We start from the raw sequence: 18,812 nt of genomic DNA on the forward strand, positions 1-18,812 counted from the left end.
GGGGGCACCCCTGCAGGGTCCCAGGCATCTCGGCTGGCAGTCCCCATCTTGGCTTCAGACGGCTTTTGTCAAAGAGGGGAAAAGAGGGTCTCTTCTTCACTTGGGCACGGGACAATAGACGTTTTGTCAGTCTGGGAGGGGGTGTCAGTGGGGGGGGGTGGAAGGATGCTGAAAGACGAATAAAGCCAAGGACCCATCTTCACAAGGGGTGGGGTGGCGGCAGTGGGCAGCCCTTTGGGACTGGACAGATGTTGAAATGAGGATGATTTATTAGCCTTAGTGTCCTTGGTGGCACTTGGCCACCATCCCAGATCTAGGAGAGAGAGTGACTGAGTGTAAGAGATGTGAAGAGGAGGAGGAGGAGGAGAAGGAGGAGGAGGGCAGCTATGTATCAGAGACATCTTGATACCTTCTATGGGCATGGGGCGCTCCTTGCTCTCGGACCGTCATGGTATTTTTGCCCGATTCTCTCGAAGAAAAATAACTTGGTTGGGAGTCATCTGCATCACTGAGCCGGACCTTGTCACCCAGAATTACCCTCGCCCTCCACCGCTACCCCCCCACCCCCCGACCAGTAGACAAACACACAGACTGTGTGTGCTGCAACCACCACCATCACCACCATCCCTCCTCTGCTTATATAAAACAACAAATTACCAAATTAACATTCCCAACAGCCCTCGGCCTCCCTTCACAGTTCTGGGCAGAGACGCTCTCTAACTTGCCAGAAAACAAGTGTAAAAGAGAAAAAGTTCTATGGGTGCATGTGGCTATGTGTGTGTGTGTGTGTGTTTTACGCTCGTTTTGCATGTGTGAGCGGGAGTGCCACTTAATGCCACCGTTGCTCGAAAAGGGGAAAATTAAAAGATGGGAGGGGAAAAAATGTGTTTCTGTGCATGTATCCCTGCAGTCTGAGCCCTGCACGGTGCTGTAATTGGGAGGTGTCACATGTTTTGAGTCACAGCGTGTCACCCTGACATGCCACCCATGAAGACCCATGAGCTTAGGTGTGTGTGTGTGTGTGTGTGTGTGTGTGTGTGTGTGTGTGTGTGTGTGTGTGTGTGTGTGTGTGTGTGTGTGTGTGTGTGTGTGTGTGTGTGTGGCAGAAGCTTCTGAACCTAAATTGAAGAGAAAGAGGATGCATTCCTCAGCGCAACCCTTCCCTGACAGTTTTCCACATTTTTTTTTTTTACCGTATGAGTGTCTCTTTCCATCCCCACTGCACATCTCTCTCTTTTATTTAAAACCGAACTCGGTCGCCGCACTCCCTCCACGCATTCAGCAAGTTTCCTCTCGAGCTTGACCTGTTTTGTTTCACTCTCCTTACTTTCCTCCTCCCAGCAACATTTAATCTTGCCACTTGTTTGTCCATCCCATTTGCCAGCCTTCCGCTGACAAACTGTAGGAGGGTTACTTAGTACCGGGGGAAAGTTTGGACAGCTTTCATCGAGGGTAACCCAGGGGGAAGATTGATTGGCAAAGTAATTTACCGCCCAGTGTCTGTTCTGCACTCCTCGTTCTCTACCTCCTTCCCTGCCCTTCTCCTGATCCGTCCATTCTTTCGACTCTAACTCTGAACAAATCCATACCTGCCGCCTGGAGGTAAAGGTCTCAGTGGGAGTGACAGCGAGTGTGTCTATCTGTATATGTGTTCATGACAAGGTCTGGGTCTCAGGAACCGCTGGCACAGATGAAAAAGAGTGACTGTCTTTGGATTGCCGCAAAAGCACATGTACGTGGAGTCTGTGTGCACATGTGTAGACAATAAGCACGTGACCTTGTAGGTCTGGGGGGGCAAGAGTGTTTGACATGAATGAGAGGGAAGGTCATCTATCATCTCAAAAGAAGGGTTGCGAAGGGAATGGAGGAAAAAAAAAGGCAAGAGAAAGGAGAGAAGAGGTCAGCCCTCCATCACCGCGGCTGTCCTCTGTTCTCTCACTGTCGACCTAACGGCAAGTGACCACTCAGCGGAGTCCACTTCAGCTTCGCCGCGGCTGTTCTCCCTCACCGACCGTTTACCCCTTCCACCAGGCCTCCGGAAACTTTTGTTCCGTTCATTAGTACAACAAATACATACAGATGCTCTGGGAAGGAACGCGCAGAGAGAGAAAGGATTCCTAAGCCCCCGCCTCCCCGACAAATGACTGCTGATTTGGAGGCAATCTGCTTCTTTGTAAACAAACAGCATGCCGAGGAGCTCATGCGAGAAGTGGCCTCATTATTCAATGTAAACGCGGACAGTTAAGTGTTTAAAAAGGGGTATTAGTGATAGGACGGTCTGTGATTGGCTTTACTTATTTTTTAGGATAATAGTGGAAATGCGGCATGGAAAAGAAAAAAAAAGAGCAAACGCAGTCTGTGACAATCAGATGGACACACATGTGTAATGGGAAAACGACAACGGCCCACGGGACGCGCAGAAACGCTGCAGGTGCTGATTTTAGGGGCCTCCGCGACAGTCTTACACGAGTGAATATTATGTGAACATGTCGGCGAGTGCGTCCGTATGGCTAACGTCAGCATCGCCTCAACATAATCAAGTTTAATTTCGTCAAAGCCACGCCGCTCCCTTTCTCCTCCTTGATAGGTACAGTACATTCGGGTTAATGACTTTTGCGTCGGCGGTGTCCATCAAAAATTCAACATCAGCAAAAAAAAATAATAAAAAATGAAAAAAATACAGGGCATGAAAGATCTATTTCCCTGCTTTACCGAGACATGATGAAATGATTTCTTTCCTGTGGAGACGTGTCTTGATAGGAAGAGTAGTGGCTGACTTTTACCAGAGGTTAATGACCAACATGGGACAATGACTGTGTGTTAGGGGGAGTGATCAATGGAGAGACGCAGAGAAGATGAATCCGGGGGCACAAAGACTGGCATACATATCCCTCCGCCCTCCCCTGACCGCTTCATCCCAAAATTTTCAATTTTTTTTTCCCGACTACTCAACAGCCCCTTCTCTCTTGCGTCTCCCATGAATTATGTAAACGACCAGGGCATCCTTTTCTGCCCCCCAGCTTGACGAAGGCAGGAAAAGGGAGGAAGAAAAGACAGAAGTGAGAGAAATGCCGCCTCCTCGATTTTTTTTTTTTCCTCTCTTCCTTTCGCTGAACAACCTTTCATGTTGGCCGTGCGGGCCCTGCGTTTCAGCTCCGAAGGCGGCCATGTGAAAGGATGATGGTGGCCGCTGAGTCGGTGGAGGGGGGAGGGTCACAATGACATATACAAGGAACCAAGGAGGCAGGCAGGGAAAGAATGCTGGCCTTGTTGTTGGACAGCTTGACATTGATTAATGAGAGAGAGAGACAGGGAGAGAGAAGAGAGAAAATAAGAAGAGAGGGGTGGCATTGGTATAGTAGTCCAGACAGGGAGAGGGGGTGGAGTTGGACTCTCGTTGGGGTGAGAGACTCCGGAAGAGCCCCGGGCTGCGCTGCTGATCAGGAAGAGGGTAGCTGCAGTAACACTGCCCATTAAAAACGAGTGTGTGTGTGTGTGTGTGTGTCTGGTGAAATCCTGGATTTTTTTAGCCGGAGGGATTGTCTGTCTTCTCTCATACGCAAGAAACGCATGTAGGCACACACAATTCAACACAGGTCACATCAATCCTCATCCATCAAAGTGCTCCCAAAAGACGGCCATCATCATCATCGCCATCACAAGTTGCTTTGTTGTTGGTTTTTTCACACACACACTTGAGAAGCTCGGCCGAAGGGGAACGGACCCGTGATCAGATACTATAATATGCACGTACTCGCCATGAATATGCCGCTACGGGGAGCCGCATCTGCTAAACGGCGGATGAAGGATGTGCGAACGGAAAATAAAACATTTGGCGGAGACGCGTGCCAAGCTGGATGACGGCGAGAGGAGTTTCTGAGGACTTATTTTGCCGTCAAACAAATTCAAAGTGAAATTAATTCAGGCTGATCACAGGAGAAAGACCGGCCCGTGACATCAGCTTACATTAAAGCTCTCAGCAAATGTCTGATACTCGAGCAAGTTGCAGCTCCAACTAACTGTCACAACACGTGTTAAAACTGTCACTTTAAAGGAGACTTTAATAATTCCAGCCACTATTTTCAAATTATGTAAATCTCATTTTGTAATTTCATTCTAATCATTCATATCTTTTTCCGCCCTTGCAAGCTCTCAAGTTAAATCCCTTTTTTTCATTTGTTGTCTCCGCTGACTGAGAACTGTTGACCTTTTCCACACCAGGAGCTACTCCAGGCTGCCTCCCGTCTCTAACCAAGAGAGATTTCAAAGCCTCTCCTGGATGTCCCGGGACCCTTTGTCTCCGCTCTCATCTATAGGTAAGCGCAGTGTGCAGCCCTCTCCCCACCACCAGCCTCTTCAAAACTCCGCACAATAGCCAGATTTCCTCCCAATTTGCTGGGAGAGAATAGGAGGCTCAGGAACTCCTTTCAGCGGCGTTGAATGGTGGGCCTAATTCAAACTCAATCTTTGGGTTTGACAGGCCTCACCCCAGCCTTAGCAAGGGCTTACTTTGGGCCTCCTGACTTTGGCTAATGCTAGGGCAATCCCGCTGTTGAAGGACTTAGCCTTGTGCACGTTTGTGCCTCTTCTGCAGAACACGTCGGCTCGCTTTTGTACTTTTGTGTATGCCAACTGATATTTTAAATCTTACTCGCCGAGGGTAAGCCGACAAAGTCTCTTCTCTGTATTGCTTTACTTCACACACTCATGGCTAATTTCCATCTCAGAGCTTCCCGCTGCAAACCATAAGCCTCTACCTCATCCCTGACCGGGAGTAGAACTGGCAACTGTTTCCATCACGCCGTCGTTTCTGCAACCTCAAAGTGACCAGTGCCCCTTAAACATGCATATATACGTGGTGATTTTTATAGACTTATAGAGTTCACTACACTGACCATTTGTTCTACTTGACCTTGCTGCACTCTTCTCTGCCCCAATTATGCAAGCACACACGCCCACTTTGCATATTTGTAGTTCTTTTTCTCCTGACACTCTTGAGGTCAGTTCTAATCAACCACCCTTCGGTAGTACACACTGCACACACACCATTCTCGCCAGAGTTCCTTAAAGACACCCACCTTCCAGGTCCAAGGACTGCTATTAAAGCAATCAGGAGCCTTCTAAGCTAGGTCAAGAGCAAGGTACTCACATGGGGATTCTGATTTGAATTATGCAAAGGGGGATATAGGAAAGGAGGGAAAGAAAATACAGCAGCGAGGAAGATGGGAAGGAAAACAACAAGGTGAAATCTTGCAATGGAAATGGTGGAGGGGAAAGCGATAAAGGTGGGCGAGGGACTTGTGATGAGACAAAAGAGGCCGAAACGGTGAGGAATTGAAAAGATTAGTCTTAAGTCCAGGACCCTGGCCATGGGACCTGATGAAGCATTAGAAAACCTGGTGAGGACTGAAACGGTGGGACCACACGCAGTTTTGTGAGTGTGTGCACTTGTGCGTACGTGAATATGTGTCTGTGAGATCAACTTTCCCTGTGGTCTATTCACTGTCTAGAGGCTCAGGATACTGAGACAAGAGGAGCAAGAGGAGAGAGAATTATCTTGAAATACGATTTGAACCTGTGTGTGTGTGTGTGTGTGTGTGTAAAAGAGACAGTGAGAGAAAGAGTTAGTAAGTGAAAAGAGACAGTAAACATGGTAACTGTAGTACGGATTCAGCCCTGAGGACAAAATGGGACCGGCAGAGTAAGTGTGCCAACTGTATGTGAACCCGACTTCGTGTGTGTGTATGTGTGTGTGTATGTGTGTGTGTGTGCACCTGTTCATTCATTTGTGCTTATTTACAGATTTGCTTATGTTCTTTTCATTTCTGGGAATCAATCCTTCAAAGAGGACACTAGCTGCGTCTAAATCTGCAATAAAACTGTGAACTGAAACTCTCTAATGTAACGTGACTAAAAATATAACTAACTTGGAGAAAATGTAAGCCCATAATTACCCAGATGTCTGCACAAGTCATTGTATGCATGTCCCTTTGTGTGTCTAGCTGAGTGTCCTCTGGGCCAAGCCTACCCTGCAGAGAACATAATCATGGCCCTGTCGTCCCCAGGTTAAAGGCTCACTGCTGGGTCTTCTGGCACTAATGCGGTGCCAAACTATAGGGGTCGCATTAGCCCCGGCTACTTCAGCGCGCATTACAGTAGAAAGAACGCCATTCCCCATTAAAAGCCACCAGCGGGCTATGATGTGGGCCTACCTGTGATGGCCAAAATGAGTCACTTAATGACAGCCATGCTGCAGGAAAGGAGCGCTCAGACAAAGAATTACTGATTGGATACTGATTTAGTGTGAGGGCCAGAGGGATATGAGTCAGTGTATCATATCTGTTCTGTCACTTCAGGAATAGCAGGGGTCCGAGTTCTGAGTGGATATTATTAGAGATCACATACTTTACATACTTCCTGTCACTTTTTGTCACATTAACACACCGTGCAGCCTAATGTCCATACTGTGAATCTGGAAGTGCTATACAATTTGCACACAACTTCCACAGCCTTTTTGCTTTAGTCCAAAAGATATTATCCTACTTCTTATACAACGTTAGCAAATGCCGGCCTCAGCCCAAACAACAATTTGACTTTGCAAGCAGCACGTATTGTATTTCTTCCTCATTCTCTATATGTCGATTTCTCTTTATCAGTGTGGACTATTTGAACATCACAGGAGCTGTGTTCATCTATCTGTGAGTCCATGTATTCATCCAGAAGACCAAGAAGGAAGTTCTGCAACAACCCAGAGGACAGAATCCAGCTTATGTATTCCCCCTGGGTGCATCAGCAAGGTCAAGTGCACACAGAATAGATTTAGAGGCTCCTTGGAGTTTGGGACCATATGGCTAGTAAGCAGCATGATTAATGACAAATCTGGACTGATATTAAGGGTTAATTGACTGTGTTAGTCGGCCCTTGGATATGGAGTTTCTTGCCATTTGCACCACTAGTGTTGACAGCAGAAACAGTCAATCTTTCATGCATGTTTCTCTGTATTATTCTTTTTGTTGCTTTTAATCCAAATATTCACTCCAAGGCTATAATGAAATATCAGACTCAATGTTTTTTTCTTTTCTTTTTTTTGTAATTGTTACTCAAAATAATTAAATAAATAAAAACTTGAGGAGGTCCCGAGGAGGTTGCTGGTTCTTCTCCGCAGACCTTTGCAGAGAAACTGGGTAGACATCCATGAAAACTTTCTCAATGAATGTTTGTATCCCACCTGAGGGGTGTGGGAAGAGAGGGTGAGAGTATCCCCCGCAGTGGAGATGAGAAGAGGGTAAGTGAGCCATGCGGAGGAAGCCAGAGGGTGAGTGGTGATCTGTAAAACGATACCCTGCTACCTTCCCTGACCTCCCTGTCGGGCCACTCTGTTACCTGGACAAGATGGGAGGTATTAAGTGGCCCGCTGTCCCGCTAGGTTGAGTTGCTGATCCGTTAGCCAGAGAGGAAAGCCAACCCCTACTCCCATCTTCACTTCAGTGGGAGCATTTGTTTTGATTTTTGTCCTCTCTTTCTCACAGACAAACCTGAGATGCCCAATTTATCTGGGATAGAGTGAGGGGAAATAGGGCGCCTTGCCACTTGAACACTAGAAGTTTAAGCCGGCAACGGTTCGCCGACTCTCTCTGCCAATGTCTTCCTTGACTGTAATGCAATGCTGACATACACAGAATAACAGAGGGCTTTTGATAATGCATTAATGACGGATGAATAAATAATGAATCGTGATAGAATCATATCACTGTGGTGGACGAAAACTGACGACTCGATGTTCTGGTTCCTTCAAGCATTTGGCAACAGAAGAAGAAAAAAGAAGCAGATGAAAAGCGGAATCAAAAGCCACCACTTCCTCCATGATTTTCTTCTTTTAGACTCGAGGACATTTCCTGCGAGGAGTCAATAATGTGTGCGGGTGCCCACCCACATCTTCAGGCCGGGCAACACAGGGACTGGCGAGAGAACAGGAGGAACAATTTGCTCATTCTCAACCAAGACATGGGGGCTTTGGGCGAAGAAAAAAAAAGACACCCAATATCCAAAATCCCTCTCTCAGGGCCATCATGTGAAGAATTCCCTCCTCCTATGCCCTCCCTCCCTCCCCCCTTTCCTCTTCTCTTCTTTTCTTTTTTAATCAAGCCGTCTGGGGTTGTCAGGTCTTTTGAGACGAGGACTCCCAGCCATGTGAAAAGTTAATCCCTTGTGGGCCTTCTTCTCCGTAGCGCTCATCTCCCTGGGAACACTGGCGGTGGCTTGCAGGCAGGTGGTGTTGGGCGGGGGGGCGGGGGGAGTAGGTGGAAAGGAAAAGGGATGGATGGAGGGAGAGAGAGAGAGAGAGAGAGAGCGGGATGCACACCGGGGCCACCCTGGCCACCGGAGACAGGTGCAGAATGTCTCCAATCCTCCCTCACTAAATCACTAAACCCCACACCTGTACCTGTTACTCCTGTCCCTGACCACAGCTAGCCCTCACACACACCACCGCCGCCGCCACACCGAACACTCTAACAGCACTTCCTTTCTCTGCTCTCCTCCACCACCCTGCCTCCCTCTCCCTGCACCCACCCCAATCCCCAACTTCAAGACCTTTTGATGAGGTCCCTTGCCTGACTGACTGACAGACGGCTGGAATAGAGAGGAGAGAGGATTTGCGTTGTGGAGAGCTAGTTGAGTGGCTTCTGAAGGATGACAGTGGTTCACAATGGAGAGGGTACTTCTGCTGCATTGTACCCCGAACCTCCCCACCGCAGTGCTGACCCCCCCACTCCTCCCGAACCACTTGGCTTCAACCGTTCTACTCTAGTCGTTTTGCTGTGGGTCAAAGCAAAAATCCCAACAGACTCCTCTTGGGCTGTCTGCCAGGGAATGAAGGACATGATAAATAACAATGGAGGTAAGACATGGGGTTCAATGGTGCGTTTGTCACGACTCTCTCAATGAGCCGTTTCAGGGACGTCAACAGCATGTACGAGGAAGAACGATTCTAACTGACTTTTACATCAAAGAAATCATATTTCTGCGGGGCAAGGAGGACAGAGAATGTGGCTCACCAAAGGCTCCTTTAGCCGTCTGAAGGAGACAGAAAAATGCACACTTGAATGCTTTGTTTGCAGTGCACTTTTTCCTCCTCTGCCTCCCTCTTAGAGCAAAGTGCCATTGGAAATATAGACAGGCTCAGTCAGCCATCTTAATCCCTCCACCCTGTCCATCTCACGCTCACTCAATCCACCCTGACCCCACACACACTCTCGCTCTTTCACACACATACACATGCACACTCACTCACTCGTCCGGCCGGCCTCTTCCTCCCATTTGATGTGCCCCGAGCACAGCCACCCAAAAGAAAAGAGCTCGAGGCAGAGAGAATCTCTGCCGGAGGGGTGTACGCGACGAGATTTGGGAGTTTGTAAAGGTCAGCGCGGACTTTGTTCAATCTGGGGGTTTATCTCAGCAACAGCAGGGCCGGACAATGGGGCCACTCGCCGCGCGACAGAAACCCAAGCTGTGGCAGCTAAATTACTTCACTGATAAGGCCGAATTAGAAGCACTGGGACCCCGGAGGCCAGGAAAAGAGGAGGATGGAGCAAAAAAAAAGAAAGGAAGGAGAGCAGAAAATAGAGAGAGGCCACATAAGGTTGAAAGAAAGAAGGGTGGAAAAATCAATGATTCACAAAAGAAAAGATTTGAGTGTGTGATCTCGGTATAATTAAAGCACACGATGTGCGTTACGTCGTAAAAGCACATGAAAGCGATTGAGGGAGAAGAAGAAGGGTTGGAAAAGCGCTGACTTGTTCTACTCGAGTAGTTCAGATCTCACAAAGCAGGAAAACTATGCGAGCGCTTAGTGCGTTAGCCGGCGTGCTTTCATACTGTAAAGTTGTGTGTTTTTCTGCAATACAATGTGCTGCCTCTCCCTCTCTGAAGAAAAAAAAAAAAAAAAAACATCAGTCACACAAAGTTAAAAGTGCTTTAGCACCAGAGAGCAGCATTGTGAGCTCTTGGCCAGCAGAGGGGAGCAGGCTTTGTCACCGGCTCAATAAAATAACAGCGAGCAAAGCAATTAAGAGTTCATTATAAACTAGGGTTAATAGTGTTTAATATCAACTGCTGAATAAATAAGTAAATATAAAAGTTAAACAGTTACAGAAATGGTAAGAAAAGTAGATTTTCTGCTAATGCTAATTTATTACTTCTCCTGTAACACGCAGCATGCTATATATCTGTCACAGCCTCCCACAATATGGCCACACTTCTGCTCTGTTGTTTGGCACAACTTCAGCATCACATGGCAGAGGTCTTAAAGTTTCAGAAGCCAAATGTGTTCCTGTTTTTTTTTTTCTTTTTCTTCCTCTACTCGTCTAAGGTGGCACGCTGGGTACCACTGTGTACCAGCTGCGTCGACACCAGCTCTCCTCCTCTCCAGAAACAGTGGCACAGAGCGGAATCATATGACATTTATCAAGGACAGAATGACTGAGAAGCTTGCGGCTTATACAGCTCTGGCCCGCTAAGAAGATTTGCACAAACCAAGTTAGCCTCTTTCACCTTCTTTTCCTTTTCCGGACATCCAAACTAATAGTCTGGTTATTGTTGCCCGTGAACTGGACTGATTTGTTCTTATTTGATTTGTTTATCTGGCATTAAAAAGTTTAAGTTCCTTTTTTTCAAGTTAGTTGAAGCTTCTTTTTCTTATAGTAAGTGTGTAAAAATTAATATTCCAACAATTCTAATACTTACACATATTCATCTAGTTGTAAATTATTTAATATTTAAGAATAAACATTCCAGTAAAGCTCTTGCAAAGGTTATTGTTTGAACCTATGACTACGGCAATAGGAAACATCAAAATCAACACTAAAACCAATACTCGACTCCCGTCAAACCCCTCTGCGGTGTCTCACGGAGACTAGACGCCGGGCCTCGCTCCCTGTGACAGTGGTGGAGAAAATGAGCGAAAACCACTCGAGCGATTCCGGAGACTTTCCAAAGTAAAGACGTCCCGGTGTGTTTGACACTTCAACAATTCAACACTGTTTTTAGATCTAATGGCGTCATCGCGCTTAGCCTCTCACTCTGCCTTGTTATTCTAAATGACCGAGTAGGGGAAAGAAAAACACGGGAGAATGTATTTTTCCTGTCTGCCTGTGTCTCTGTATGTTTGCGTGGATGTATGCGCGAGCTTATGTGCCTGCACATGTTCGTGTTGAATCTCACTGTGCCCACTCGACATACACAGTGCATTAATATCTATCAAATGCTCATATGTAACACCTAAAGGCAAAGATAAACGTGCAAAAATCTGAGAAAAGAAAGACTGACCGAACCTTTTAACTTATAATAAAATGACTGGTCGGTGAGATCCCTCCCTCTCATTCTGCAACGATTCATATGCTTATGAGGGCCCTTTATACGCCGTCCCGTTTGACTCTGACAAAGACACACACTGTGCCGAAACGTTAGTCTTTGCACCTAATAAAAAGTAATTAAAAGGCACAGCCGTGTGCTTCACTTTCCTCCCGGGCTCACCGCTATGCACTGAGGTCCACATCGCAGCACAGGAACTGCAAGCAGTTAAAGAAAATAAGTCTTTCTACAGCCAAGGCTTTTGGGCCATGTTGTGTATCTGATTATGGAAAATGGCAATCACAACAGCCACGGGAACCTGATTAATAGGTCACCACCTCCTGCTTGAGTCACAGAAATGTTAAGCAGCACAAGGGATTGGGATTTAAAGTGAGATGAAGAGGAAAAGTAAGTAAAACGGAAGAAAGAGAGAGAGAGGTCTGTAACCAACAACCGTCACGCACCTCATAGGCATGCAAATATTCAGACGGGTAAGAGGTTATCTATTCATAAGAGTCAATGTTCTACCATAGACAGCGTTTGACAAATGTCAGTATCTTCCACCGTGGCAAAGCGCAATGTAATTGTCTGCTTCTGCCTCGAGGCCCTGACTGATGGGACTATCCATCAAGGCAATGATGAACGATGGGGCTTCACTAGATACACAGTGGAAGAGAGTAGGGTAGAGGAGGATAGGACAGCAGTTACCTGTGCTTCACCACAGAGGACTGACGGACCAATGTGAGGGTTTTTAAATTAATGTTTAAAAGCATGTCTGCACAGAGAAACCTCATGCAATAAAGGACAGCATTGTGGTATAAATGCGTGAGGAGATTGTGGGGGGGGGTTGGTTCAGGCAAACAAGAGGTTCCATTGAGAATGCTTGGCTGGAGTGACTGAGGTCTGAAACCATTGACCAAATAATAACAGTCCAAATCCCAGGGACAATATTTGTCGAATTCTACTCCCTTCAAAGACGGATGACTTTGCCCCGTGTACTTCCTCGGGAGCCCGAGCACCTTTCATCTGAGCCCTGCAGATTAATTTATTAACTAATTAACAGATGTTGGTAACGAGTTATGAACAAATGATAAGGCATCTGGCTTCTAATCAAACCTGACATTTAATTTGCTGCCCTGCTTCCTCGTTATCAATTACAATGTTCATTGGAGATAATTGACAATGGTTTGCGCCGGGACACGGGAGACTTGTCTTTAACAGGTTCTTAAAAAAAACACAGCTCAGCTGCGGTGTTTCTAGGGGCAACAGCGACCATATGTTTAATATTAGATGGAATCTGTTCCACTGGAGTGCTCCGAAAGCTGGGAAAATTGGATTAAATTGGCTAATGGCATGTTTAAAACCTACATAAAATGAACGTGAATGGAAGATATTACAGCGCCCAGGCCCGGGACTTGTGGTGTTATGCTCTCTCTCTCTGGTGTTTTTGCTCTGTGTGTAAACTTGGGGTTTCTGTCAGAGTCAAATAATGATGACAGAAAACCGCACACTGTTGGTCAATACCGTTATTAGAAACCACAGGTTTGATATCCCTTTCATTACGATGTGGGACCACGGGCGCATGTGCCAAACTAGCTCCTTATGTTAACAAATGATTTCCCATAACCTTCAAGAGAAGTATGAGAACAAAGTACACATACATACATATATACATATAGTTCTAGGATTAGAAAAAAGGTTTAAAATATCCTTTTTCTTTCCCCAAAGGATTCTTTTTAATAAAAAGTAATTTTTCAAAGCAGCAATGAAAAATCAGGATATATTGTGTTTCCTGTCTCATGTTTGTCATTAATTTAATATTGTGACTCTCCTGTTAAATACAACATTAAATTAATTGGTGTCTTGTGTGAAGCTTTAATTGAAATATATATATTTTTTTACTAATCCTGACTAAAAACCATGGAGGTACTTTAAATTTTATGTTTTTTTTATTTTATTTGCATAGGGACGGCTGAAGTCTCAGTGGTGGATAGCTCACAAATAACTTCAGACCTATAGTGTACAATGCTACAAGGGCTAAGAGGAAAAATCTATTTTTTGTGATTTAGGTGAATTGACCTTTCAAAACCTAATTATCCTCCACTTTTTGACTAAACTAGATCTGAGGACGTGAAGCTAACAAGGCCCGCTGTTTTTCCTAAGTGGCTTTAAGGAGAAGTACTCTGAGCTCAAGGCCATGCTCATCAGAGCATGGTCTTGATTTGATTACTAAAAGACATGATAATGGCCCCATTTACATGGAGAGTTTCACTCATGCTATACAATAGTCCACACAGTAGGGGTTTAACTAAAAATACTGTTAGAACTGATGAAGAAATAGATTTACACGAGATTAATGCCTCCCGTGTTATGTTAGCCTGATCTTAAGCAACACTCATAATGGAAACGTCAGAACATGACCGCCACTGTGAGAACGCTGGAAAGCACATTAGTCAAATCAAGCAGGAAACGACTCTCGTTATCTCGCTCCCTCTCTTTTTCTCTCTGCCTCACACAATTCATTTTGCTTGATGTGACTACTGTCTTCATGCAGTTCCAAGGAGTTTTTGCCCTATCAGTTCAGTACCAGTCTCCTTACGGGTCAAACATCAAGATAAAGAACACCTTCCTGTGAAACGCAAACAGATCAGACAAGTTGCGAGCTGCACCTTGAATGCTGTATAGGGATATCTTACTGCATAAGAACTTGGCCATCTGCCCTCCTTTGGCAGAACACAAAAGGCGAGCAAACACTTTGGGACGCAAGAGGTGGGTCAGGACAGATAAGTGTCAGGGTGCGCCAGGACTTCTTCTCCCAAACGTTCAAAAACAAGGACGTTAGCTCAGCTCAGTGATTAAGTCGCGAACAAAAGGAGCACAGCATCTGTGTGAAAAGCGAGCTGTCAAGGTGGAGCTTTAGTGCCTTACAGAGGGCGAGAAAGATACATCATGCCATGGCTGGATAGGTATCTGTCACGTAGGACCTTGGCGACATGAGAGTGCCCGCCAGACGTCTTAGCCTATCGCTAAGTAAATAACTGGCTAAACAGAAGAGCTAGCATTCTTTTCCTCGCCTCTTTCCACACATCACTGGATGAATGATACTGATATGGAAAATCACCCCACAAAAAGTAAACAGAAAAAGAATGAGGGACGGAGAGAAAGAAGTTTGCCTGGCAACAAAGTCATCCCAAGGTCCACTGCTGCAAACAGGCTGACATGGCTGACATTGCTGACATGGCTGCAGGGCGGACGTGGACTCTATGATACATGTGTCTTTTGATCTTATTCAAAAGGCCTACATAAACACACATCCTTAAAATTTAAATGCACAAAATATCCTTGAACTGGCTTAATCCTATTAGCCATCAGAATACACAATACCTTAAAGGTTGCGCATTCCGTAAAAAAAAAAATGACACAACATCTCGGCTTATGAGCTTAACTGGCATTGTCTAAAACTGAAAAGGAAATGAGTCCATCTTTTCACAGTCGGTGAGACTGTGCTGCAAAACCTGAAGTGTGATCCTCAAGATATCAAGCATTCAAGCGGGAATAAATGACAGAGAGAAAAGACAAAGCTAATAAGCGCTGGAGGAGTTTCAAAAGCTATGATTCATTGGTGCAATCACACGCCCAGTGATCACAAGGCAGGGAGAAGGTGTAAACACCATTAATGTCTCATAGAGTGGGCTCGGCCACATTTTGTTTCCTTAACAAATTGGCTGAATACAAATAGAAATTTGAATTTCCTTTTATTTCCGTTAGAGACTACGCAGTTTCACTCTTTTAAGGAAGAATTTAGCACCGTTAGCTTGTTTTATGGGAGCAAATGTTTTTATTTCTGTTGATGTGCACTGCTTCTGCCACATACATCCTCAAATGTGTTGCCCTGCCACCTCCTGCCACCGCAATACCAAAGGGAGTTGGATCAGTGAGTCCATTCAGTGCCAATCAGTGAAGAACACAATACCTCCAGCCACTGTATGGTGACATGTCACTATCAATAGACAAGCTAGGCCAATCTACGCGCCAGATAATAGCAGCAGTCACTCTGACAGTTAGATCCCCAAACTGGACTCTCTGCGGGCCTTGCCTCACTCTGCTTGCTCAGGCCTTCCTATCCTGAGGGTTTAGCAGTCCTACACACACAGCCGGACAGACGCGCACACACACAAGACAGTAGACCTGGGGCCCTGGTGTTCTATCATGTTGTGCTAAAGGGGAAGCATAATGGTTTTTAAATGGATGACTCAGTGGCGGCCCAGAGAGGGCGTCTGAGACAGAAGAGAATGGCCATGGCCTGCAGCGAAGCAGCTCTTAGATTGAGCTGTCCGTCTCGCAAAAATGAGTCTGAGTTAACACCTCTTCCAGGTCCCAACGCCCCAGGACAGACAATAGTAGGCTTCCTCTACGCCTTTCCCTTTCTTCTTTCTCTCGCTCCTGCTCTTTCCTCCTCTCTTTCTCGTCTACGCTTCCACACAGCTATCCAGAAAACACTAAAGTATCCACCATGTGATCTTTGAGCTGTTCGGGTTCATCGGTAGACCGCAATGCAAACATAATGAGTTATAGAAATCCACGAGGCTGTAGTCAATGTAGTGAGACTGTTTTGGATCTTACAAAAAGATAACAAGGTTGTTTAAGGGCATGGATTTTGGGAATACAAGTTTTTTTTTACGCAACATCATCAATCAGTGATCTTAAATGACTTCACTTGTTATCTATCATAACACACTTCTCCGTCTCACACACATACCGTATCCATGGAGTTTCTATAAGCAGTACTAGACTCCCGGGTTTTCTTCCTCTATTCATCCTCATTAATATGTGTTACTCTCATTTTTTTTAGCATCTTTCTCTACTTAGGTCAAACATTTACAGCTCCCTTGCCTGTCTATTTGTCTAAGACCAGAGGCAGTAGATGAGTAGAAGAGTAGATGGGGGGGAAATAGGGTGTATGGGACTCCTAAGGGAGTCTGTTGATGGCTATCAACTGGCTGACTGTTATGACTATTAGTGATAAGAGTCTGGGAGAGGACAGTCTCTGAAGGTTTCCAGCCCCAAACCAGACGGGATATCTTAAGAAAATAACACAGCCTGAACCAGACAGCTCTCCAATGACCATTCAGTAGGAGAAAGAAGAGAAGATGGATTACTTGTTCACTTTTGACAAGTTGGAGACAAATAGCAAAGATTTTACCTAGAAGGGGAACAAAACTGACCCCGGGCTAACAGTAACATGCATGATTTGGAAATGATTTTCGTCTCAAAAGGATAAATTTCAGTGATAGAATCTGACCTATGCTCATGTATTGGCTGGAATGCACCTTACCTGGTGGCTTCTGAAACAAAAACAAACAAAAAGACAACTATGTTCGTGTTAACATTCAGACTGCTGAGAAATAGTTCCTTCTTGTAGCGGTCAAAAGAACAGAGGGCCTACTTAAAAAGCTCTCTGCCTTTGTATGGAAAAGGTGCGAGCGTATAAGGGAGCACACGTCCGCGAGCACATCTGTGAATGTATCTCTGTAGAGCCGAAGGTGGCCTATTCCTACGAGCCAAAGAGCTACAGCTTAGCCGATGAATATGCATTAGTCCGGTGTCTGGGGAGGAAAAAGGAAGGAGGAGGAAAACTGAGAGAAAACATGAGAGCTGTGGGGAGAGTGTAGCTTTTGGAGAGAAGCCCTTTGCACCCCGAAAGGCTAGCCATAATACGAACTTTAAAAAGGAAAATGTCCAGCCTGGCACACCGCCACATAGCGTGTGCCTGTGCGCTTTAATCGTCGGCATGCTCTTACAACTGGTGGGAAGCAAACAGAGCGACAAAAAAAAAAAAAAAAAAAAAGCCTCCTTCAGACTGAAACGGCGGTGAGATTTCTTTAAAATCTTGTCAGGGAGGGATCTGATGACACAATTTTCACGAATCAAGATTTGAAAAACGGGAACTACATGTGTCAGATGTAATAGCCTCATATCCCATCAGAAGCGGCACTATCTTTTAGCATTTCTTATATATGTTATAAGGCAAAAAAATATATCAAATATTTCCTAAATATTAATTTTTTTTTTTACTATATTTTGCATAAAATGTGGTGTCTAAACATCATGTCCTTTCCAGAGCGGGGTTCCAATATTTAACTTCCCGAATACCCTATTCAGTATACGACACTATGTGAAAGACCTATGCGAAGGAGTCAGTGAAATGAAAAGCAGGCCAGTATATTTCATCTCTGATTAGACACATGAGAAAGAAAGACATAGACAGAGACCAGGAGTCCCCCCTTTTTTTTTTACCTAATGAGCCTACTGAAGCAACTTCAATATCCTCTAATGTCATGTTGAAATGAAAATTAATAGTTCAATATGCCGCCACCGCACCGGACCACGCTTCTTCCATTTCCATATCGGATGGCGTGACCAAATGAGTGGGCCCGCTTCAGACCGACGCCCAGAAAAGCTGATACCTCCACTAATCAGCCAGATTTTTCCATCTGACATAGCTGGATGAGAGTATAGTGTAAGCGTGTGTGTGTGTGTGTGTGTGTGCACGGATCATAGATGAGGTCCAGTCTTTTAGGAGGATGCAAATGGAAGGGGCGTTGATGCCGATGATGAGATATATGCCTGTGAGCATCAAGAGTGATGTCTGCAAATGGGACGGTGTGAATGAAGAGCGGCCTTGTTGAGTTCGTTGAGTTACTCTCTTCATTGCTGCTTCATTTCAAGTTCTATTGTGTTGGCGCCATAAAACATGTAAGTGGGCAAAGGTGGAAAACAGCAGTGGTGAAATTGTAAGAGAAATAAACACTGAACAATGAGCAAAGGGTGGTTCCTACCTCCCATCCGAAGGAGCTGTCTTTGCCTGTGGCCCCATGATGCTTTGCGCTGTGGAAACCAAACCTCTCGCCGGCGCCAATGTGGGTCTTGGCCCATATGCCCAGGCCGGCACCGGGAACAGAGGACTCCCGCAGCTCCAGTTCGCTGGGGATGGGAATGTCGTCAGGAATGTAGACGGGCGCCTCGTAGGGCGAGCCCTCCTTGGGTGTGGTGAAGTCCTGGTCATTGCTGCTGCTGCTATTGTTGTGGAGGTGGTGGTGGTGGGAGGCGTAGATGTGGGGGTGCAGCAGGTGGTGGTGGTGGTTGTTGTTTGGATGTGAAGGGGTCGGTGAGGGCAGGGGGGACATGTTGATGATGCCGTCCTCCGCATCATCGTCTGGGCTGTCGGGACCGCCTCCGCTACCAGCCGCTAAATTCGGGAGGTCGGCCTCTGTGTCGTACATACTGTCCACTGGCTCACTGTCATCTAGGAGGCAAAGACAGGGGTGTTTGTTAATACTGGACGTACAACCAACATAAAGTTAATAGATTCTAACATCGTTTTAGAGGGAAAAAAGCAAAACTTAGTCGTAAGCAGCCAAATTTAAGCTGCTACCTTGAAGCTATAGTATGACGTCAAAACG

At 45.7% G+C, this 18,812-nt stretch overlaps 1 protein-coding gene across 1 annotated transcript in view; it reads right to left on the reverse strand.

Annotated features, from left to right (window-relative positions):
* prdm16 (PR domain containing 16) overlaps positions 1-18,812 on the reverse strand; it is a gene marked incomplete at its 3' end in the record, with an annotated part of 165,691 nt that overhangs the window by 89,711 nt on the left and 57,168 nt on the right. The window contains exon 2 of the mRNA XM_084552916.1: positions 18,189-18,655. Coding sequence (XP_084409042.1) covers positions 18,189-18,655 — 467 coding nt within the window. The remainder of the gene's footprint in view (positions 1-18,188; positions 18,656-18,812) is intronic.

Source organism: Chelon labrosus (genome assembly GCF_963514085.1).
Source record: "Chelon labrosus genome assembly, chromosome: 10".
Taxonomy (NCBI): Eukaryota; Metazoa; Chordata; class Actinopteri; order Mugiliformes; family Mugilidae; genus Chelon; species Chelon labrosus.